This window comes from Pieris napi, chromosome Z, assembly GCF_905475465.1.
Source record: "Pieris napi chromosome Z, ilPieNapi1.2, whole genome shotgun sequence".
NCBI classification, from domain to species: Eukaryota; Metazoa; Arthropoda; class Insecta; order Lepidoptera; family Pieridae; genus Pieris; species Pieris napi.
In genome coordinates, this window is record NC_062259.1 from 1,740,307 (window position 1) to 1,765,702 (window position 25,396).

The 25,396-nt window shown below is 35.9% G+C and overlaps 1 protein-coding gene across 1 annotated transcript; it reads right to left on the bottom strand.

Annotated features, from left to right (window-relative positions):
- Positions 1 to 5: 5 nt before the first annotated feature.
- Positions 6 to 24,789, bottom strand: LOC125062423 (steroidogenic acute regulatory protein-like). Its single transcript, XM_047668347.1, has 12 exons — positions 24,592 to 24,789; positions 21,656 to 21,731; positions 20,948 to 21,096; positions 18,870 to 19,028; positions 17,901 to 17,954; positions 17,155 to 17,293; positions 16,329 to 16,480; positions 4,894 to 5,049; positions 4,191 to 4,295; positions 3,190 to 3,395; positions 1,538 to 1,647; positions 6 to 1,031 (listed from the first exon to the last, which is right to left on the bottom strand). The coding sequence occupies exons 2-12, from the start codon at positions 21,729 to 21,731 to the stop codon at positions 922 to 924; spliced, it is 1,416 nt and encodes a 471-aa protein (XP_047524303.1). The 5' UTR covers positions 24,592 to 24,789; the 3' UTR covers positions 6 to 921.
- Positions 24,790 to 25,396: the final 607 nt, after the last annotated feature.

Here is a 25,396-nt window from a genome sequence, read left to right on the forward strand (position 1 = left end):
AAAACCGATATAAAATTTCCTTTATTAAAGCTTAACTTACATATTTCTAGCAGGGTTAGGCGCGGGTGTCCTCTTTTATTCTAGAACGTTCTACATAAATTCACTTATAGCAACTAAAAATGCACGAAATTGTGAATATAATTAAACAAATTAATGATTAAACTAATGACCCAATAAAAAAGTCTCAAAGTCAAAAAATTACCGAGAAATTTGTGGACAAACATACACTTTCACTTGGAAGCCTAATTACATACAAACTGATAATTCTTATTTAAATCAGTCGTTAACTAATGATTTATTAAAAAACATTTTTATTTTGGTATAAAAATAAATATTACAACATTAATTCGTCCAGTGAAAAAAATTTTAATAATTCGATTCAGAAGATTTTTATGTCACAAATAAATTTTTTTCAAGTAAAATCGTTAATTTAATGAAAAATATTTTCCTTTATGTTCAATTATGTTGATCGATGATTTAATACAATTTTTTTTAAATAATCATTTTTAATTTTTGAAGGAAATGTGATGTTTTTAAATTAAATATCTTTTCGTTCATTGAACAAAGAATGAAATTTTAAAGCATAGTCAAAAAACCCTAAAATTCGATTAGATATTATCATTGCTTTTAACGTTTCATTTTTAGAAAATGTTACAAATAATGATTTAAAGTTCCACAAAAATCATCATTAATTTATATATCATTAAAACTTACAATTAATAATTGAAAAAAAATCAGTTACATAAAAACTTTTTGTTAAACATAGAACTAATTTCAAAAATTGAATAACAAATCTTTATTCATTAGTGGCTTAAATTTAAAAATGTATGTCGAATAATGATTTAAAATCATTAATTGCACGTGTTTAATATTGGAACTTTAAATATCTAAATTCGTACAAAAACCCTTCAAGTTAGAACTTTAAAACATGCCTTTAGCTTTACAACTAGCCGCAAATGCTCTCACATGGACAATATAGTCCAACATCACAGTAGCGAAAGCCGCGTCCAACACGAACTGTGGTATTTTACCTAAAATACCACAAAAAACAATTAAATAAATCAGTAGCACATTTTTAGGTCTAGGCCTCAGATTTCTATACCTGTTTCATGATCTGTCAATTAATAGGTATGTTATAAAGACTCTCATCCCTGACTGAGGTCGAGGGTTCGACTACCGGCTGTGCACCTATGGACTTTCTTTCTATGTGCGCATTAACAACCGGTCGTAAGGTGAAGGAAAACATCGTAAGGAAACCGACATATCTTAGACCCAAGTCGACGGCGTGTGTCAGGCACAGAAGGCTGATCATTTGCCTGTTAGATTGACAAATGATCATACAGAAATCTGAGGCCCGGACCTAAAAAGGTTGTGTTATTTTTAAATATACATATATTGTATATAAAAGATCAAACATAGAACCTAGTTCTAGCATTTTCAAAATCAACGTTTAACAAATAAATAATATTTTTTTAAAAACAGGAAAAATAATTTTAAAGTGAAGAGAAAAATTTTGTATGTCTGTACATGATTTTACCTTTAAGATCACAGCACATAAGCCACTGGAAGACTGTCTGTTCCACTTTGCCATTTGGCGTTTGGACCCACTTGGGGGTCAGAAACCAACAGCCAACTTTATTGTGTCCCCTGAAATAGATAATATATCGATTCATTCAGAACATAAATTACCTAATCAGAAATAACTGATTCGAAATGAAAATATGTTAAATAATTAATGTTGAATAACTATTTAGTTAAATAATTAATTTTGAATAATGTTGCTGAAACGGAAGAAACTTTTCAATTTGTAGTTTTTAAAAGGCCGGCACTAGCATTGAGAGTGTCTATGGGCGGTATCACTTAACTTCAGATGAGCCATGCCCGTGTGTAATTGTTCTATAATATATAAGTATTTATGAAATAGTTAACATAATTATATTCAACAATAATGAGGAAAAATATTTTTAAATAATATACAGCGCATGCGCGTGTGACTCTCATCTCCGAGATTCTACTGTGCACGTGCGAAATATCGTAACACTAGGCCAGTCATTTAAGCTTAAATTAGGTAAGAATCTCGGAATTCGAGATACCCAGCTGTAAGTCTGTAAATACTTGTATATTGACACCCTAAAAGTTGTCTCAAAACCTACATATGGTAAGGTGTTGTGAGGATAATTATCAAAACTTTTAGTCGAGTATATCTCCGTTTTTACATTATTGAATAGATATAGATTTAATGCATGAAGAAAATGATAAAATATAATATAATAGTTAATAAAAATTGACAAATATTTATAATCATTGATTTATTGATAGTTCATCAACTATATATGGCGCGTTTTTGACCGGAGGCACCGGTTGACCTGAAGTGATGCTGTGACCGCGCGCTCTCCGCCCTCTATCTCGAAAACGGTTCACCGTAAAAAAAATTTTTTAAACAAAATTTATAGAGAATTTTGTATTCTACAATATTGATAATAAATACAAATAGCAAAAAACCCATAGGAAATGAGATATTTCTAAAAAAGCGCAAAAAACCGATTTTTGTGACCTTTGACCTTGAAATTTAATAGTTGCTTACACCTTAGGGGGCGTCCATAAATTACGTGAGGTGTTTTTTTAAATTTTCTGTGACTCCCTCCCCCCCTGGTGAGATGTCGTGAGATTTTAATCAACCCCAACCCCCAATCTCACGTGAGATTTCTCAAAATGTGGGTTTCTTACGTAAACGCGTTGGATTGTTATTGTAAAAAGAAAAAAAAATTGCTTCGTGCTTTTATTTACGACTAAAACAAAATAAGTGAAATGTTGAGCGTTTAGGTATGGAGTTAGCGGGAAGTTGCAGAGATGGCCTTTAGGGTCAACCGTTTTCCTAATTTTTTTTTTCAATCACAAAAAAAATTGCGTGATATTTGCCGAGACCCCCCCTCTCTCCAACGTAAGATTAAATGAGATTTGACTCGACTCCCTCCCCCCTTTAAACACCTCACGTAATTTATGGACGTCCCCTTACCATATGTAGGTTTTGAGACAACTTTTAGGGTGTCAATATACAAGTATTTACAGACTTACAGCTGGGTATCTCGAATTCCGAGGTGAACTTACTATAATGACTGGCCTACACCAGCATTATACCCAATCAGGCAAAGGCTGATCACGTACTTGCCTCAACCCATTTAACCATACCTGACCATATCCCGATGCGGTGGGTATCCGGGCACAGTGACACTGACACCGCTGCTAATGAAACTAGATGGCGTGTCATCTGTCACTTTCCCGTCACTACTCAATGGCGCCGTCCGGCGGAGGATGACGAAGTCCCGTGGGGCGATAATCCCGCGACCCCCACCAGCTGTCACTTGGTACGACAAGTCCACGCCGGGACCTACTTCCTGTTTTGTGAATATTTATTACTTGCGACTCTCTTCCTTGAGAGAGACAACCACGGCTGTGCACCAATGGACTTTATAGCGTATTTAACACTCGCTCGAACGAAGGTAGACATCGCGAGGAAACTGGCTTGCCTAAGAAGTCGACGGCGTGTGTCAGGAGGCTGATCACCTATTTGCTTTCTAGATTGACAATAGCAGGGAAATAGTGCAAAATGGAAGCGAAGAGAGACAGAGATAAATGGAAGAATTTGGAGGACATCACTCCGTCGGGCGTCTTGAACTATTGTATTCAAATACGGGCTATTTTTAAGCTATTGCATAGATTTTATCGCGGGCTTTGAGTGCGGCGAGCGAATCAAGAAATTCCGTAACGAAAATAAAAACCTAACACACGATAACGTAATATAGGTGTGGCCAATACGCGTCAGAGCGGGACAGAACGCATACTGCGTCTCACTTGGTCTGGCGTGATCGGTGACGTAGTGCAGGTGCGTTAGAGTGGCACAGAACGCATACTGCGTATTCACATCCCTCAGACGAGATCGGTGACGTAGCGTAAGCGCGGCCGGTAATAAATAAATAATTATAATTGCATAAGTTGATACAAAATGCTATGCAATAGCTTTACCGCGGCAGTCCCCGAGTGCCACAGGTTTTTTATTTATTGCTGTCGCATCTTCGGCATCACTAAGCCCCTTGGGACATTACTTGGTACAGTGAGGAGTGGTCTCTTACCACTTTACTCCAGGCTTCTCCAAGTTGACCTGCCTTAAGCATCTAGAGTCTCACACTTACTTTAATCAATTCACTTTTTAATATAGTGGGATTCCACTCCGGCAGCCTGGTTAAGTTGTCTCTGAACTCGTTGTACAGGAATTTGGCTGGACAGTCCACGATACCCTGTATATACGAACTGTATGTTAAGTAATCCCTCTGGTAATGGACACATGGGAAGAATAGAAAAGTAGAATATCTACTGGTTACCAACTGATCTCCAACGTTCACAATTGCATCTAGCAGAACCCTATATAGAACTTGGAGCAAACGGGCAAGAGGCTCACCTGATGTTAAGTGATACGATGGAGAATGTCAAAGGCTCAAGTTGGGGTTGACTTGGGAATGAAAAAAGAGTGTACTAATTCTTAAAAGGCCGGCAACGCACTTGCGAGCCTTCTGGCAATATGAGTGTCTATAGGCGACAGTTAATTCCTAACCAACTCTATTTAGTGCCCTTAAAAGAGCGTGCCAATTCTGAAAAGGCCGGCAACGCACTTGCGAGCCTTCTGGCAATATGAGTGTCCATAGGCGACAGGTAATTCTTAACCAACTTGATTTAGTGCCCTTAAAAGAGCGTGCCCATTCTGAAAAGGCCGGCAACGCACTTGAGAGCACTTAGCATCAGATGATCCTTCTGCCCGTTTGCCTCCACTAAGAAAAAACCTGTCAGGATATGAGAAAACCATCTAAGTATGAACCATACTTTGAAACATCCACTCACCGTAAATCGATACACCTTCCCGAACTTTTCAGTCTGAGTTGACTCCACAATATCACCCTTTTGCGACCCCCTCTTCTCCAACTTCCAAGATGGCGCGTGGACCACCCTCCACGCGTCCTGCATACTCTCCTCCGCGAGGCGTTTGTATTCGTCTATCTGGAAATATACATTGGATGCTGCAATCATGTAGGTGCATGGCTCCAGGGTTTTGATGGGTAAAAGGTGTCCGGGTTACACTCACACAGTGGACACTCCACCTTTTGTTTACTACTTTAAGGATGATTTGACCTTAGTTGACATTTGACAGAGTATTTGTGTTGTATTTCATCAAATGTCGCATAGGAACTTCCACCGGTATCACCTCGACGTACCTTCCACAACTGAGCGTTTTCAGGCAGCTTTTGCCCCACCATTAAGTGGAACCACCTGCCCACAGAAGAATTTCGAAACAATTTCAACTCAGGGTCATCTACAGACCGTACCAATTCTTAAAAGACCAGCATCGCACTCGGGAGCTCTATGACATTGAGTGTCCATGGGCGACAGGTATTTCAGAATCTATACGATATTAGGGTCCTACAAAGAATGTATCAATTCTTAAAACGCCGGCAACGCACTCGGGAGCTCTATGACATTGAGTGTCCATGGGCGACAGGTATTTCTGAACCGATTCGACTTAGGGTCCTTTACAGACTGTACCAATTCTTATAAGGCCGGCAACACACCCGAGAGCCCTATGGCATTTAGTGTCCATGAGCGGTAGATATGTCGGAACCAATTCGACTTAGGGTCTTTAAAAGGCCGACCGCGTTTCTGGCGTTGTCCATGGATGGTATCACTTAAAATAAGGTGAGCCTCCTGCCCGTTTACCCCCTGTTCTATAAAAAAAAACAGTTCTCTTTCTTTCTTTCATATAACTCTGAACAAATTCTTCCTTTGTACTCACAGACAACCATTCAGCTTTAAACACCTCACCAGAGTCATTGTTAAACAAATATTTCATCCAACTGGACACATTGAACCCAAATTTATTCCACTTCTCCAACTTCTTCTCCAATTCCTCCTCAGTAGCAACATTCTCCAATTCGTTAAGATGCTTCTGGACCTCGCTGTCATTAAGCGATTTGTCTATTGACGCCATTTCTATGTGTATAATCTATGGTTCTATTACTTCACCGTAAAGGTACGACTAAAGTGAAAGCGATATATGAAATTGTATCAGAGTGAAGAGGACAAACAATGTTTTCTTTGTTCAAAAGGCTTTGTTTGACTTCATTCAATGATGTCAAGAGTGTTAAGAAAGATAAATATGTATTATTATCTGTACCTCCATAAAGGCTTATAATTTTGTTCCTTATGCGTATGTTTGTACATGTATATTGTTTAGACTTATTTAATGAATATCGATGTTTATTAACTGTACTACTTTTGGTACGATTTGTAATCTGTGGTACACGCAAAGATATTTCAAAGTACTTCAATCATTTTTTAAACAAATTTTCTTTTATTAATAATAGTAGTTCAGAATAATTTAACTGTAAGGATGATGATACTCTTCTATCGACCTAAAGGGAGGATCGTTTACTAGTCTAACCACCGACAGAAACCCAACGCGAAATACTTCGATAGCGCGTTTTAAGGTCACAGCACACATATCAACTCGGAAAGGGATCGTCACCGTATCGCCTTTCGCCCCGCTGTCAACCAGGCGTCAACCTAACGTATGCACGTAGCCAAAGCGTATCAGCAGCTCCTTTACGTCAACTCGGCTACGGCTAGGCAACACCGCGCTTACGGCTCGCCGACCACTGCTTGATCTGGTTGGCACCAGATCAGTTAAGTGTAGCGCACGGTTATGTCCCGGTTTACAATAAGTGAGATTGCTAGCACTTGATGAAGAGAAAAAAGAAAATAGCAAAAATCTAAGAAAAAGATATTGGGTACACAATATAAATAAAGCAAGGAGTGTCGTGGGAGTGGACAGGGGTAAGGGTGGACGAAGAGACATAAGCGCTCAGACGACGAGCCGTAAGCGCGGGGACGACGAGCCGTAAGCGCGGGAACTGCAAGTTGACCACGCACCGCATCGCGGTTCGAAGCCTGTACCGAGGGGAGGCGATTACGTTACGATTCCGATTAGTGTGCGTTGCAGTAGGGAGTTTCATACAAACAATACTGAACGGCTCGAGGTGATACGATGGCGATCCCTTTCCGAGCTGATATGTGTGCTTTGACCTTTAGGGTCACCATCATCATCGTAACCTCTAACCTAAGTTTTTTGAAGTGAAATTTCTTTAGGCGCATGGGGGTAAAATTTTTACGGAACGTCACGAATATGTGCAGCGTTTTTGTCGAAGAAAAGGGAGAGAGCGATTGAGAGTGAGAAGGGCGAACCACCTACCTTATAGAAATTCTATTTTTTTAAAATAAAAATTTCATAAAGAGAGTTTATGAAATATTAGTATTTTATATTTTATGCAAAATAATTTATTTCTAATGACGAATTGTAAATTAAAATGCCACGTGTTTTTATTATAAAAAAACCAGCAATTGAATCGTTTAGGTCTAGTGCCTATGTATCTGTTTAATGAGGCAAGTACATGATAGATGTTACGTAGTGTTACACATTGGTGCACAGGAATTCTACCAACGACGCTGCTTTTAAAAATAAATCACAAAATTCAGTATATTTTTCCTTGAACTGAGAAAGGTTTTTATGGATAGTAAAATTGGAAGTGCAGATCTTGTTCCGGAAATACAAGGTCGGCCGGTCTCTACGAGGTAGCATAGTAAATCATATGTTGGTATGTACTAAAAAGGTAGGTTAAGTAATAAGTATATATGGAAACGAAGTTTATATACAATAACAGATATTGAACAAATCAGTTATCTTTTAAGTACCTTATCATTGCAAAAGATTATTTTATATATTGTGAAAGTAGATAAACACGATTTAGTGCCTCTTAGAAAATTGTCTCCAAAATAATTAAAAGCAATTTATAATGATGCTGATGATTTTTTTGCTAGGAATGAGATTTCCCAAGGATGGTATGATAATAATGGCATTTCAGAGAAATCGAGGAAAAGCTGAAAATCTGTTTTTTTTTGGTAGGTAATCCCTCATATAACGCCTTTTCGTGCATCGCGATTTATGTCCTCCATAAAACGCGGTTTCTCCCGCGTCACGCGTTTACGTATAACGCTATAATTTTCTCACATAACGCGCTTTCGTTTGATGCGATACATCCCCCATAAAACGCGATTTACGTCCCCATATAACGCGGTTTCCCCCGTAACGCGTTTTAGCATAACGCGATATTTCTTCCATATAACGCCCTTCCTTGTTAAGCGATTTACGTCCCCCATATAACGCGGTTTCTACCACGAACCGCGTTTTCGTATAACGCGATATTTCCCCCACACAATGCGTTTTCGTTAAACGCGATATTTTCCCAATATAACGCGTTTTCTTATAACGCGATTTCCAATTCAATTTTCGTGTTCCTAGTTTTATAATTTAAAAAAAAACAGTTTTATGATAACACTCCTACAACGCGCTTCCTACCGCGTTATACGGAGGTTACTGTACTAATATTATTAGATAGAAGGGTCAAATTGATATGTAAATCGTAAACGTTCTTATCGCGATAACGAGATATAGTATTAATCAATATTCATATAGACCAAGAAATATTATATTCAAAATGTCCTATTTCTCTTTGCCTCAGTACACAATAGCACCCTAATAGACCAGTGATGACCAAAGCTTCATCCATGAGGTCATCCATGGCTGTGGAGTTTGGAGGAGTCTATGTTTAACCGTTCGTAACACCGGCATCAGACCCAATCTGGCAGAGGCTGATCACCCACTTGCCTCATGAAACAGATACATAGGCCCCAGACCTGAAAGGTTGTAGCGAGAACATCGTGATACCTTAATACGTACGAAGGAAGACATCGTGAGGAAACCTTAGACCCTTAGAAGGCTGATCACCTACTTGCCTATTAAGTAACAGATATGAGGACCAGACCTAAAAGGTTGTAGCGAGAACATCGTGATACCTTAATATGTACGAAGGAAGACATCGTGAGGAAACCTTAGACCCTTAGACGGCTGATCACCTACTTGCCTATTAAGTAACAGATATGAGGACCAGACCTAAAAGGTTGTAGCGAGAACATCGTGATACCTTAATACGTACGAAGGAAGACATCGTGAGGAAACCTTAGACCCTTAGAAGGCTGATCACCTACTTGCCTATTAAGTAACAGATATGAGGACCAGACCTAAAAGGTTGTAGCGAGAACATCGTGATACCTTAATATGTACGAAGGAAGACATCGTGAGGAAACCTTAGACCCTTAGACGGCTGATCACCTACTTGCCTATTAAGAAACAGATATGAGGACCAGACCTAAACGGTTGTAGCGAGAACATCGTAATACCTTAATATGTACGAAGGAAGACATCGTGAGGAAACCTTAGACCCTTAGACGGCTGATCACCTACTTGCCTATTAAGAAACAGATATGAGGACCAGACCTAAACGGTTGTAGCGAAAACATCCTAATACCTTAATATGTACGAAGGAAGACATCGTGAGGAAACCTTAGACCCTTAGACGGCTGATCACCTACTTGCCTATTAAGAAACAGATATGAGGACCAGACCTAAACGGTTGTAGCGAGAACATCGTGATACCTTTACACGTACGAAGGAAGACAGCGTGAGGAAACCTTAGACCCTTAGAAGGCTGATCACCTACTTGCCTATTAAGTAACAGATATGAGGACCAGACCTAAACGGTTGTAGCGAAAACATCGTAATACCTTAATATGTACAAAGGAACATTGTAGGTCGAAGGTGGGTCCTTTTGAAATAAAAATGATCAAAGCAGTTTAGACCCCATACAGAAAAAACTGTATCTGTTTCTTAATAGGCAAGTGATAAGCTTTCTGTGTCGAGATTTTGGGTTTCCTCACGATATTTTCCTTCACGAGCGAGTGTTAAATGCGCATTAAATTGGTGAGCCGGGGTTCGAACCTGCGACCTGAGGGATGAGTCTAGACCAACACTGCTCTAATCAAAAAGACCAAACAATAAAAATGTTGTTTATTAACAAATTCCTTTTACCATGGCCTTGACCTCTAAGATTCGAGCCAAGGTCAGGTCGATGGTCGATAATTTTTCGCATATTTTATTAAATTTTTGCGAAACTACATTTTTGAATCATTTACCACCTCGAACCTATAGAGGAACCTTAAACAAACAAACAAAATGTTAATAACCTCCTTCGTTGTTTAAGCTTAACCGACTTCTCTACGTATTCCGTTTAATCATGAGTAATTAACTCTAAGACTTAATGAACGTCTCTGAGTGTATAAATTACTACGTATATTCAAGGTTATTTATTACAAGACTTACTTCCGTACAGCCAGTGTCAATAGGTTAACGAAATGCGCCTAAAATCTAGTTTTATTAATCTAAATCTAAGTGCTTTAAAAATCTGAACACGTCCCAATACGGAATGAAACAAAACACAAACTAACTTTTGCAAAAAAAGTCTCTATGCTGTTGATTTAGAGTATTTTACGTTAATTAGTAATCACGAGTAATGTCTTTATAACGTTGTATTTAAATTGATTTTACATTGGCATTAACTCGAGTGAATAATAAAATAATTCAATTTTTTTTTAATCGAACAAAGATCTCTGTCGAAGCTTCAAAAGTCCACTGTAGTCTAAATATAATAATTTAAATGGGCAACGTTCAAACAATTCTAAATTCAAATTTAGAAAACGATATATTCGGTTGATACAACTATATTATAATGAAAAATAATTTTTATGTTTAAATATCGAACGAACTCTAAGTTTACTAGGATTTAAAATTGGCGTATTCCTAATTCAAATTTCGAAGTCTGCCCTCGTGTGCTATAATCAATTTCAATTATAACGACGAATTAATAATAATAATTCTTTATTTTAAATATCGAACTATGTAGACGTGTACTAGGATTTAAAATTGGCGTATTCCTAATTCAAATTATGAAGTCTGCCCTCGTGTGCTATAATCAATTTCAATTATAACGACGAATTAATAATAATAATTCTTTATTTTTAATATTCGATGCAAACTGCAATAAGATTGAAAATGATGATTCTTAATTCAAATATCGAATATAAATTAAACTAAATATTAAATTCCGCTTAACAATGGAAGCCTTAAGTTCAAAACCAACACAAAAACACAAATTGAATGACAAACCAACGTTAAAACAAAATGGCCACTACAAAATTAATTTTCGAATTCCGAACGGACAGCGTTATCGACGCTTACTCACACGCGACTGATCACATCCTTTGTTTATTGCCTCGATATTGTATGATTACAAACAGCTACAGTAAAACCGTATAAATACAGTAGATTTTCATATTGAATGAATTAAGATAAGTTTCAGAGTTAAGCTTAGCGCTACGTAAAACTCGGTTAAGTCAAAAACGTGTTGGATTTTAAATTTGAATTAAGAGAGATTACAGCGGTCAGTGAAAAATCTCAATTCTACTGAAATTACTAAGAACTTTTTAATGGCGTAGGTATCTATCTTTAAAGTGAATTTTTACCGTTTTTAATAACACTAGACTGGGGAAGCAAAATGTTAATGCATTTTTTAGGATCTCATGATTTTTTACAGAAAATTGTCACAATAAAATCAACGGAAATAAAGGTGGTCGTTATTTGGATACCGTTTCTCGTTACAGTAGACTTACTGTATTTTGATTTACTGTAATATCAGTGATCATGGCAGAGCAATTACATATGACGAAAAAATTTGTTGTTTGAATATTTAAATTGTTTTTAATGCAATGCCTAATGCTTAACCTTGAGCTCGTTCAAATCCAGGCAAAAAACGTAAGTGAGTTTCCATGTCGTTGGAACGACGAGGAACGCCGTCGAATCACCTTTTTTAGGTTAGGTTTCCAAGCAGTCTAAAAAAAGATGAATTAACGTATGATTTTTGAAGTTATACATCTTCTGATGCGCGCGCACACCGTCACAAAAAACCGACAACCTGAAGTTAGCATAGTCAACATTTTAAAATAAAAAATGTCCATTTCTTTAATTATATAAAATATTTTTTTTGTGATGTTTAAGTAAACTTTATTTAACTAAACTATATTATGATACTATGAATGGAAAATAATAATTCTTAATTTTAAATATCGAACGATGTCGAAGTGTACTAGGATTAGGCGCAGATTTCTAATTCAAAATTCGAACAGAAGTATACAATCTGTCTTCGTGTTCTAAAACCAATTTTACATAACGTTTAAGAAAAAAACATCTCATTTTAAATATCGAACTATGGCGAAGTGTGCTAGGATGCAAAATTGGAAAAATTCTAATTCCTAATTCAAATTTCGAACAGAAGTATACAATCTGTCTTCGTGTTCTAAAACCAATTTTACATAACGTTTAAGAAAAAAACATCTCATTTTAAATATCGAACTATGGCGAAGTGTGCTAGGATGCAAAATTGGAAAAATTCTAATTCCTAATTCAAAATTCGAACAGAAGTATACAATCTGTCTTCGTGTTCTAAAACCAATTTTACATAACGTTTAAGAAAAAAACATCTCATTTTAAATATCGAACTATGGCGAAGTGTGCTAGGATGCAAAATTGGAAAAATTCTAATTCCTAATTCAAATTTCGAACAGTCAGACAGACAGAAAAAAAATCCTAATTTTAAATATCGAACGATGCATTCCTAATCTTAAATATCGAACATCTATGCGAAATATTTCAAATTGTTTTTAATACATTTTTTAATTTATTTGCATTAATTAAATAATAAATAGGCTATTTATTTATTTATTTATTTTGTAAACCTACAGCTAACATAAATTATATACAATTACAAACAATTACATTAAAAATATAGCCAAATATGGAATACATAATAATACATTTAACTGCAAAATGGTTCAAGAATTTATAAAAGGAAACAAACAAATAAAAACTATTCAATACGTTTATCTAAGTGGTACCTAATTTGGTTGTGTTGTATGATGGTGTAAAAGTGAGGGTAAGTGCGTGAAGGTGTGTATGTGGGGTATGCTCATGATGCAGGTGATTTATATCTATAGCTATATTTATTTGTGTGTGGAAAAGTACCTATTAACCAAAATAAAATCAAAACGATGTTTATTTAGATTAATGTTTTACATTCAAATTAAAATATGTCTTTTTAATCTTTATGACATCTATACAATACGGAATTATGTGATATGATTCATGAGTTTTTGACATGACATGGTATTTTGACATGTGTCATATATCGAATGAAAATTATTAAATTACATAACCACAACTATTTGTATCTACAATATATGTATCTGTTTCTTAATAGGCAAGTAGGTGATCAGCCTTCTAAGGGTCTAAGGTTTCCTCACGATATCTTCCATCGTACGTAAGGTATGGGTCAGGGTCCTATGTATCTGTTTCATGAGGCGGTTGATCAGCCTTAGGGTCAAAGGGATTAGGGTCACAGGGATTAGACCACAACATTATCAATTGACCAATTGAACTCCAATTGACTGCAATCAATCAACAAGTACCTTTAAACATCGTGTATTACGTTAAATATTTAAGATTCCCTATATCCGATGATGGAAGACTTAGATTAACTCGTAACTGGACCTCCATGCCTTTGTCCAAGAACATACATATATATATATATACATTATACATGGCAATGAGTATTTCCCAATAGAAAATGAAATGTGTGGAAGAAATATTGAATCACAAAGAGAAATAATGAAAAACCGAGCCATAGCTAAACAGCCAAAACGAAGAGAAAGAGCAGTGGAGAGACGTTTATGCTTGATGAACAAGAGTGGGGCGAAAGGGCAGGATGGAAGGATGTGAAGAAGGCAAAAAGTCCGGTAAAGGAACTTCTCAAACTCAAAATAACTTTATTCATAAAGGTATACAAGTACACTTATGAACGTCAACACAATGGTGTTAAATTGATTCTAAATTTACATTTACTACCAGTTTTCCAAGTGCGTAGAAGCAAGAAGAACTGGCAAGAAACTCTCCGCCACTCTTTTTAACCGCCAAGTTTTGAGTCATACAAATTGTTTGAACTGGCAAACCAATCCCAAGGATTAGGATCATTTAAACATTTCTTTGGCGTTGCGTAGAGATGTGGGGTCACTCTGCATCTTCTACCGCATTTACCATGGAGAGTGTTCAGAGGAGTTGTTTGGATTAATACCTGCAGCTGAGTTTCATCATCGGACGTCGAGGCAGAATACGAAATTCCACCCGTATCACCTCGACGTCCGCCGTTCCACAACTGAGCGTTTTTCAAAGCAGTTTTTGCCGCGCACCACCAATATGTGGAACCAGCTGCCCACTGAAGTATTTCCGAACCGATTCGACTTATGGTCTTACAAGAAAAAGGCGTACCAATTCTTAAAAGGCCGGCAACGCACTCGCGAGCCCTCTGCGATTGAGAGAGTCCATGGGCGGCTGTATCACTTACCATCAGGTGAGCCTGCTGCCCCTTAGGGGGCTAAAGAGGTTCTATAAAAAAAATCGTCAAATTTATAAAGGGCATAGACAAGATATTGGAGAACGCGTTTAACCAGTTCCCTGATGATGATCATAGAGGCCAACAACAGTTCTTTTTTGTTAAAACATTGGAAAGTGTCTTGGAAATTTCAGCTTTTTTCAAATACTTCTGGATATCTTGGCTTAGCTCAGCATAGGCTTTTCCATGGTCTAGCGCTTGGGTGTCCCAGATTTGGACCTTGGCTTGGGCCCGACTGGTCAAGCACCAGAAGGGGCAGCGATATTTGCAATAAATACATCGACATTGCTTCATTCGTAAATTATCTTTGAAAGACAAAAACAATTTGTCATTAAATGTCTCTAAGTATCAGCCTAAGTCTAGATTAATTAGATTATATGTTACCTTGAAGTTAAGATAATCATAATTGATTTCAAAAAGTACTTATCGGATTTGGATTTGATTTAAACAATTATTAAACGAACCTTGGCGATGTTAGCCATGCGTCTCTTGAACAAAAATCGTTATATTTCAGTCAATTTATATAAAACCCTAATTAATTTTATACCTAAATATTCCTCAATATGCACACAATAATAGGTGAAAACTGTATAAAAATCCGTTCGGTTGTTTTGGAGTTAATCGCGTATAAACTTAGTCTAGCCATAAATACTGTTACAATTAAAAATAAACAAAATATTACATTTGAATTTGGAATCTGTCATTTTTATATGATTGTTTGTATTTCTCATTTTGGCGCCAATACATTGTACAATATTTTGCGATATTAAAATGGAGTGGGGTGATAAAGAGAACCGAATCGCTGTCATTGCATTACACAAAGTATGGAGCCAAATGCGATTTTTAAAACTCTCCATAGGCTTGGTATTAGACAAATATTTGTGTATTATATATATGTAATAATACTAGCACACCGGCCAAGCGTTGCTGTGGCTAAGGTTTTTGTTATATTACATAGTAGCAAACTATTCAAGGGAAACGGTAGGAGAACACCAGTCATGGAGACCACTATGCTTTTTTGGTGGTTATGCCAGTAAATTGTAGCTTATGTGAAACGTTGGTACTTTCATCACAGCGCCATCTGTTAGAATTGTGACTATCAAATAATAAACAAATATTTTGCAATAAAATAATATTGCGGGTATAAATTGAGATGTAATCTATCCTATCTTTTAAGTTGGATCAAACTGCACACGGTGTGCAAATTTGATTGATATCGGTTTGGTAGTTTAGGAGTCCATAGCGGACAAACAACGTGACACGTAATTTATATATATTACGATTGTATGTTATATATATCCGCGCTATTAATAGGTACCATGAGATCTCGTCTGTTTGTGACAGAAAAAGATCTGGCCGTCCACGTAGTGTTCGTACGATAAAGGTTGTCAAAGCAGTAAGGGATTTATCTCAGGAGATGAAGATATCACCTAGAACCATGGGTAATTTAAATATAACGATTACGACATCGCATTAGAAACCTCAAAATAACAGTATTTCTCTATCCATATTTAATGGATGTTATTATACATATAAACCTTCCTCTTCACTCTATCTATTAAAACAAAACGTATCAAAATCCGTAGCGTAGTTTTAAAGATTTAAGCAAACATAGGGACAGAGAAAGCGACTTTGTTTTATACTATGTAGTGATACTACGGATAATTTTTTTGGGACTCATAAATTTACCACTGATTCTGTACGGAAAGCGAACTATCGTGGAATCCGAGATCTCTACCACCTTTGTTTACAGCACTGTGACGTCATTAAAGTTCGATTTGATACTAGAAAATGAATATCTTTTTTATTCTTATACTCTAGAATCGGACATACCTGATCTTGCGTCAAGATAACCTGTTCCCCAGGCATCCTGGGTCTCGGGCTGGACTCCGGCGTCTCCACGGGCGAGAACCAGTTCACTGTGGACCCACCATGCGTGGATCCAGCAGGTAAAAGCGGAGTGCGTTCTGTCGCTCCATGAGTTACTAGAATTTCATGACCTTTTGAAATACGTTTGACCATTTCTATGAGTTACAATGTCACATTTCACAGCCTGGTTGCGATCAGGAATGAGAGTCGCTTTCCACCAAGCCAACCACCACTGGATTTATCTGATTCCAGCCCTGAATTTAGGGCAACCCTGGGGTCTCCACAAAAGTGACTTCAAAAAATTCAGACTAGTAAACTGTTCCTTTCTGGGTGATTCTTGGGTCCAAATCTTTAGACTCGTTTTAAGGGCTGTCAAACTTAATTTAAAAGACTATTGACTATAGATACGGTCCTTGGTGTAGACCAGTGCCTAAACTAAGGGGGCAAACTAACCCACAGGGGGCAATTTTATTGTTAATTCGAACATTTATTAAAAATATGTATTCGGAATTGAATTTATTAAAAAATATGTTTTGACAACAATTCATAAGTAATTTCTTCCTAAAACCTATCATTTGAGTTTCTTAATCAATTCTTTTTTTTAATATTAAAACTTATATGGTATATAGGCATACGAATTCTAGAAAAGCTAAGATGGGGCATGGGAAACACTGGTTTAGACCAAATAATTTAATTCTATAAGCATGACTTACTTTATCACACGCTTTGGTCAAGTCAAAATGATAAACCTCTTTGAATTCAGTGAAAACAATTTTTTTAAAGTTCTTACCGATGGCTTCGAGGATCTGCTTCGCCTGCAACTCCTGAGGCAACACCCTGAAGTCCAGGAACCAGGCCTCGCCCCAGGACAACGTGAACGAAGCCAGGATTAGGAACACCTGGTACACTGGTTGGGCCGCATTGGGCCACTGGAAGCAGAATTTCGTGTTAAAGAAAAAATGGGAACGGAAGTCTTAAGGCGTCGAGTTGTCTCTCTCCCTAAAATATGGCGAGGGGGCCGATGGCTGACCATGCTACTTGTGGTGACTGGTCGTACTTGAATTCGTGTATGCGGTGATGTTATTTGTTTCTACTATGTATTTGCTTGTTGTTCCCACGAGAATGTAAGTGCGTGCTCCTATTTCAACATGCCTCCTGCTGATAGTTTTTTATTAGTGGTATTATTATTAATTACTTAAGATGTCATGTGGAACATGGTGCAATGGTTGCAGCTCACACATTGTGTAAAACAAAACACAACATGGTAATAACTCGTATTTCTTTCGAACAAGATGCAAAATGCAAGTGCATTGTTCAGGAGTCTTACGATTTAATAATTCGGGTGTTTCCGAGAATACTCGGCTATTGTAAAAAGGTTTCGCCAAAGACATTTACAAGCATTCGACTAATCTGTGACCAGTTTTTGTCACGTGACTTCTAATATTTTTTAATAAATTCACTACTATTCTACTCCATAACACTATTTAAGGGTAAATTTTATACAGAGACTCAATAACACTTTTATTTGATACTTACATCAAACACGAACACTTTGGCGATCAAAAAGGCACACGTACCGCTCGTTGTGAGCTGAAAAAAAAAGTTTCATTGGAATTTTGAACTTTTTTACAATAAACCTGTACTTACTCCCTAGATGAGAACAGTGCCCCATGTGGACCTAATTCACTCTTTATAAGCATGCGGTGCCCCAGGGAGCAGTACTCAGTACCAGCTCTTTCCACTTGACTGTATTCTACGAAGAGCGTTTCGAATCGATGATCTGATGATTCCGAGCTTGACCCCTTGGCGTTGCATAGAAATGTGGGGTCACTCAGCATGACCCCCGCATTTAACATGGAGTGTTTAGAGTTGTTCGGATGCTGCTGAGTTTCATTACACGTCTCCTCAACGTTCCACAACTGAGCGTTTTTCAAAGCAGTTTTTGCCTATGTGGAACCAGCTGCCCACTGAAGTATTTCCGAACCAATTCTACTTAGACTTCTAGAGGAAAAGAGTGTGCCAATTCTTAAAAGGCCCTTGTGGCATTGAGTGTCCATGTTATCACTTAACATCAGATGAGCCTCCTGCCCATACACCAAGCTTCTTTAGTCTTTGTATATGACCACGAAACTGATACCCATATTCTGATGCTGCTGCTTTAAGTCTTCGAAGAGAGAACAAGTATTATATCGCAGAGCAGTGTTGGCCTAGTGGCTTCAGCGTGCAACTCTCATCCCTGAGGTCGTAGGTTCGATCCCTGGCTATGCACCAATGGACTTTCTTTCTATGTGCGTATTTAACAATCGCTCGGTGAAGGAAAACATCGTTTGGAAACCAAGACCCAAAAAGTTGACGGCGTGTGTCAGGCACTGGAGTCTGATCACCTACTTGCCTCTTAAATCGAAAAATGATCATGAAACAGATTCAGAAATCTGAGGCCCAGACCTAAAGAAGTTGTAGCGCCACTGATTTATTTATATGTAAAAAGTAAAAAAAAGTACTCACCGCTATCACACTCCAATTATTAATATATAATATGGCGTAGAATAATATTAATAGTAAAAATCTTAATATTGCAACCAGTACTATATCGAATAATGACACTTTGATGTCATAATGTATAATCTCTCTCGTAAATATTTGTATTAATGTTTCGCCACGCATCTGAAAATTAATAAAAATATTTTAATTATATATTAATATTATAATTGTATATCAAAAATCATTTATTCATATACTAGGTAACACAATGTACACTTATGAACGTCCAAAAAAATATATGAATTCTAATTTTACATTTACAAATTCTCAAACCAAGTGCGCAGAACGGAAGAGAAGAACAGGTAATAAACGTAGTAAATGTAGAATTAGAAGCATTAATATGTATTTCTTTACTGACGAGTCATAAGTGTACATTATGTTATTTATATGATTGAATGATTTTTAACTTTAAAATAAAAATGGCAACCCATTTCACCACCAGACCAGGTCAAAGACCTGGACCTTAACATACGAATCGGGGGTCTCATAGCCTGGCGGTCTTATTAAGTGGCAGCTAGGTGAGGGGTACCGGGTTCGATTCCCGGTTCGAGGGCAAGTTTTAATTTAATTTAAATTTGTTCTCGGCCTTTGGGAGGGTTGTGCGGTACCGGGCGAGTGCCTAAACCATACATGAAGGACACGGTCGAATTTCTAAAGACAAGCACAAATTGCTAATGCACAAATCGTGCCAGAGCCATAAAAAAACAAAAAAAAAACATACGAATCATTTAATAGCTCGGCCATCCAAATCAGCCCTCGAACAGAAGAGTTATGACAAAAAAAAAACAAATTTATAGATAGGTACGATAGTTTTATGTATAAATGTGGTCGTTTGTTGTACGTAAATACATTTTTTTTTGTTATACGGAACGAAGAGAAAAAACAACAAAAAAACAAATTACAATAATTTCTAATTTGACTACTATCAATAAGTAAATTATTTTGTTTACTGGCCATATTGACAGTTTCAAAGTTTGTTTACGACTGATAATACACGATAGGTGACGATTGTGCATTTAGTAACTGAGACCAAAATTTCCTACAAGCAATGTAATCTACGAATAATGGCACAAGAGTTAATGCAATTAACAATAACAAAGGCGAGATGGCTGTTTATGACCTCAAGTGTCTTTCTTAGAAATTTAGGCACCTCAATAGGTTAGTTTTGTAAGCTGATTATAAACTTAAGAATGTTTTGATGTCTAAATATGAAAATATTTCTTCGTAATAGAGAATGGCTGTTGCGTTATAAAGAGAATGTATGGGTTTTGTGTTAAGGTGCGAACAGACTATATAACATAACATGTTATACAACATTGCTATACAACATGTTTCAGATAATGTGGACACTGAATGTTATAAAACATGTTATAATAACATGTTATTTATATGTATGCTAGGGCCTAGGACGAACCCAGCATCTACGTTTTTTGTTTTTCTTTTGTTATTTAAAATGGTTATATAACATTGTTATATTGCATTGTTATTCTAATGTGTACAGTATTGTTTTATGTTATAATGTTGAATAACAAGGTTACATAATGTGGACGTGTTATAAAACACAAGTTATATAATATGTTACATAGTCTGTACGCACCCTTATATCAAACAAATATATTTACGTTATATATATGACAAGCTCTATACTGAAAAGCTCTATATATATATATATATATATATATATATATATATATATATATATATAGAGCTTTTCAGTAACGAATGATGTATAAAGAGTTTCCACTGTACGTATTATTATTTTTATTAATAGTAGAATTTTAACAATAGCACAATTTACTAAAAATATCAGCGTTGTGTTAAATACTATTAATTAAATGGCAACATTTTTTATATCAGAATCGTTTAAAAATAACAGCCTTTGGTAGAATTTTGAGAATTTCTGCTTTTTAGCAGTATTTAGTGATAAATACTTGTAATATTAAAAAAAATAGCAGCATATTTTGAAAATCGCAGGTTAGTGTTATAAATAGTGTTGTTATACATAATAGCAGATTGTTATAAATAAAATAGCAGATACATACCACAACACATATAAGCCACATCAGACTGGTAAAAAGGAGGTCGAACGTGACAAAGAGACAAAAAAATCTTCGTATACTGGACATGCTCCCTTGAGGCCTGTGACCCGCAACCAAGTCCTCGGACAAGAGATTCACGGACTGCGATTGAGCTGGAAATATTTTAGGATGTCAGGTGAAGCTGAACGGGAGAGTGAGAGGGAGAATCTCTTTCTTATTCTACGCGTTTGATAAGGAAGGAAACAAGTCTCGTTTGAGCGCTGTCAAGTATGTCAAACTTCATACAGATAAAATAGTTTGGCAACTGACATTTTTTTTATATAACAAACGGACAGTAAGGCTCACCTGATGTTAAGTGATATGCCCAAGAAACCTTTCAATTTCAGAGCTCGCAAATACGTTGTCGGCCTTTAAGGAATTAGTACGCTCTTTTTAAGGATTCGAAGTGGTATAGGTTCGGAAATACCTACCGCCCATGGACACTTACATTGCCAAAGGGCTCGCGTGTGCGTTGCCGGCCTTTTAAGATATTGTATTATTTTCTTGAATAAAAGTCTAGAATTTCCCTTTTTTCTTTAAAAACTGATTCATGTTGGTAGTATACGACGCCCAGAATAAATAAAAAAAACACCAGTATTGTCTTTCCGGGAATCAAACCATGAACGAACGTTTTTAAAATGGCGAGTGGATTTTATTATTAAAATTATATACCCAAACTTCTGTACGGCCTTTGGGACATGCTGCCAATTAGCGACTCCGCTGCCTCGCGGATGTGATAATCAGCCATCTGAAATTCAAACACATAAATAAAAAAATACCCTTGACCCTGCCGTCAGATATATGTGCAATCAGGCAAAGGCTGGTCACCGACTTGCATATTACATTGACAAATCATAAAACAGATAGGGGCCGTTCAGGTATTACGTATGCAGATTTACTTAATCCCCCCCCCCACCTCCCTTTTGTCAGCAAAAGTTAACAAAGCTCTCAAAAATAATAGTAGGTTTTCAAGCATTGACAATGTGTGGGTAATATGTGTAAAAAAGTAAATAATTACTGTTGACTGGTACTTGTACTAAATAAGAAAATCAAAGCCCCCCCCCTGCCCCTATAGTGCTTAAACATACATAAATCTGAGGCCCATACCTAAAAAGGTTGTAGCGCCACTGATTTATTATTTTATTTCTATGCATATATAAATTTAATTTGGTTGTCAATCTAAGCGATGAAGCTATGATAAATTTACAAATGATTCATCCAAATCTAGTTCAAGAGTTAAATTACACAAAACAAACAGGTCACTGTTATCACTATATATTAAGATAATAAATAAAAATAAGCAAATGTGAGTCGCTGAAACCAGTCATAGATTAATTGAAACCAATTCAATCAATCAATTCACTTTTGTCTATGTGGTCTGTCAGTCACTCGTGGTATGGACACATATATTTATGGCTGATCATTCATCTATAAACTAAAACTGAGGCTTAAATTATTGGGTTGTAGCGCTACTTGATTATGATAATAAATTTTAATATTTGTATCCAGCTCAACCAGACTTGCTCACTGGTTTCTTATTTAGTAGTTTTAGATCATACAGACAGATTTATTTATTTATTTATTTAGGAAACTAAACAGATACATCACTATACAGAAAAAATAAGATAAATGTAAAACATAAAATAAATAGACACATACATATCCACAAAAGAAGTTTCACTAATAAAAAATACAATACAAAATAAAACAAGACAAAACATGACAGCACAAAATCTAACACTAAACTAGCAGCTATAAAAAAAACAAGGAAGATACAAGGCTTAAGACATTAAGAGTTTTAACTTATTCTTAAATGAAGCAGTAGAGGAGTGCGAAAAAGGGTCGATGTTAGTGATAGAATGTGGTCATTACATTTTAGATTTAAATATAAGTAGTTGTATTAGCGTTGTATTATACATTATCTTTATAAAATTTTACAGAATTTATATGTACAAGCCAACTAACGCTATAACACTATAGAAACTGCATTTTTGTATTATTATTACTGTATATAGTGACATGGTGATTAGTTAAGTACTGATTACTTAAGATGTCATGTGGAACATGGTGTAATTGTTGCAGCTCCTCACAAACATTGTGTTAACTGTAAACCAAAAAACTTGGTGATTAAAAAGAGTGGCAGAGAGTTTATTGCCAGTTCTTCTCTTCTTTTCTACGCCCTTGATTTCAGAGCTAGCAGTAAATGTAAAATTGGAAGCATTTAATATATATATCTTTTTTGACGTTCATAGGTGTACATTGTGTTACCTATATGATTAAATGATTTTGAATTTTTGACTTTGACATCAGTGACTCTCATCCCTGAGGTTGCACATTCGAATCACAGTGCACCTGTGACTTTCTGTCTATGCACACATATAACACATGCTCATACGGCAAAGTATACGCAAAACATTATAAGGCTAGCACAGAAAGCTCACCGCCTATTTGCCTTAAGGTTTTTTCTTAAATGGTAATGAAACGGATACAGAAATCTCAGACCCAGACCTTAGAAGGGTGTAAGTACCCTTTGTTTATATAAATAAAAATTATAAGCAAATGCAGCTTCCAGTAAGAGTGTGGATGTGAAAATGAAAATATAATAAGGTAAATAAAAAGATTAGGGCATAATTATTGAGGATTTATTTCATTTTCTTTTAAATTGACAATAATATTATATACCATTGCTAATATTGGTCACAAAACCTATATTCTAACATAAACCCTATCAGAGAAGAAGAAACTGAAAACTGAAACTGAACAGAAATATATAATTGTAAAGTCTAACTCAATACATAATATTCAATTGATATTTATATGATATAATAAGTTGAATTTGTGTATGCGGTGATGTTAGTTATTTCAACTATGTATTTGTGTGTTCCCATGAGAATGTAAGTGCATGCTCCTATTTCACCATGCCTCCTGCTGAGATAAGACAAATCATTGTTTTTAATTTATTTTATTATAATTTATTACTTAAGATGTAATGTGGAACATGGTGTAATGGTTGCAGCTCCATACAAACATTGTGTAAAACAAAAAACTTGGTGATTAAAAAGACTGGCGGAGAGTTTATAGCCAGTTCTTCTCTTCCGTTCTACGCCCTTGAAAAAATTGGCAGTAAATGTAAAATCAGAAGCATTTCATATATATATATATATAATTTTTTTTTTATATTCCTAAGTGTACATTGTGTTACCTATATGAATAAATGACTTTGACTTTAATTTGTAATATTAGCCCAATTTTAAACTACTCATAGTCAAAAATTATAGGTGGTTACAAAGATGAGACCATTTATGAAACAAGTTTTTGCTGTACAAACAAAACTTATATATATGACTATTAAAATTCAATTGTAAAATATCTGGTACATTAGTGTATGTCCGCAAATGTTCGACCTTAATGGACCTTTTTAAAATGTACGTATATAAACTACTATGTTATCACTCCGATTAAAGTTACAAATAATTTGTTTTGACTAATTCTTATCATTAAATGAAGTGTCCTTGTTAACAAGTTGTGTCCTCTGTATAAATAATGAGTCATCTATATTCAGAATTTTTAATTAAAAATGAATATCTAAACGAAATCTATCAAATTACCTTGTCTTGTGTACAGTTGCTCACATCACATGTATATTATTTAAATGCGTTTGGTGGGTTTAATTACGATTAGGACATCTCGTTTTACTTAAATTATAAAAATTCTATTGATTAATAAGCACTTAAACTTTATTTATAAATATAGTCACAAATTTTTGTAAAAAGTAATAACACTTGTTCAACACAATAGAATTATTTTAAATTATTCTATTGGTCTATCAACTGTCACTTATGAGCTGTGACAATTGATACTTTTTGTTTGTCAACTGACAGTTACACAACAGCTACAAATCTAATTTATTATAAAATTAAGAGTATTAATTATTTTAAAACGTGTCAGTAAAAAGTAAGTGTTAGAATTGTTACATAGTTAATATAATTGATATTTTTTTATAAATTAAGTACTTTATTTTTTGTGACTGACCTCTAGTATCGATTAGCTGAACTACGCTAGCAAACACTTCCGCGTTTGCGACTAATTTGCGTCGTTTATTGACGTGTGTTAACAGTGAGTAGTGACACGTATTTGTGTTATTAGCTGCTACTGAATGTTGTCTCCGACACTGTCTTTGTATGTTTGCAGAGTGAGTTCACGGTACGGCGGCGGTATCACTAACATCAAATGAAGAGCCTGCACGTTTGCTTCCTGGTCTATAAAAGGGCAAACGCCTGACGGGTCTACCAATACTTAGCATCTCAAGACAACAGTGCGGCTGCAGGACTGGTGGTGGTGGCAAATAATAATCACCTGGGAGACGCCAAGCCCACCAGACCTAAGCAAATAAAGTCCGTCAGGAAAAGGGAG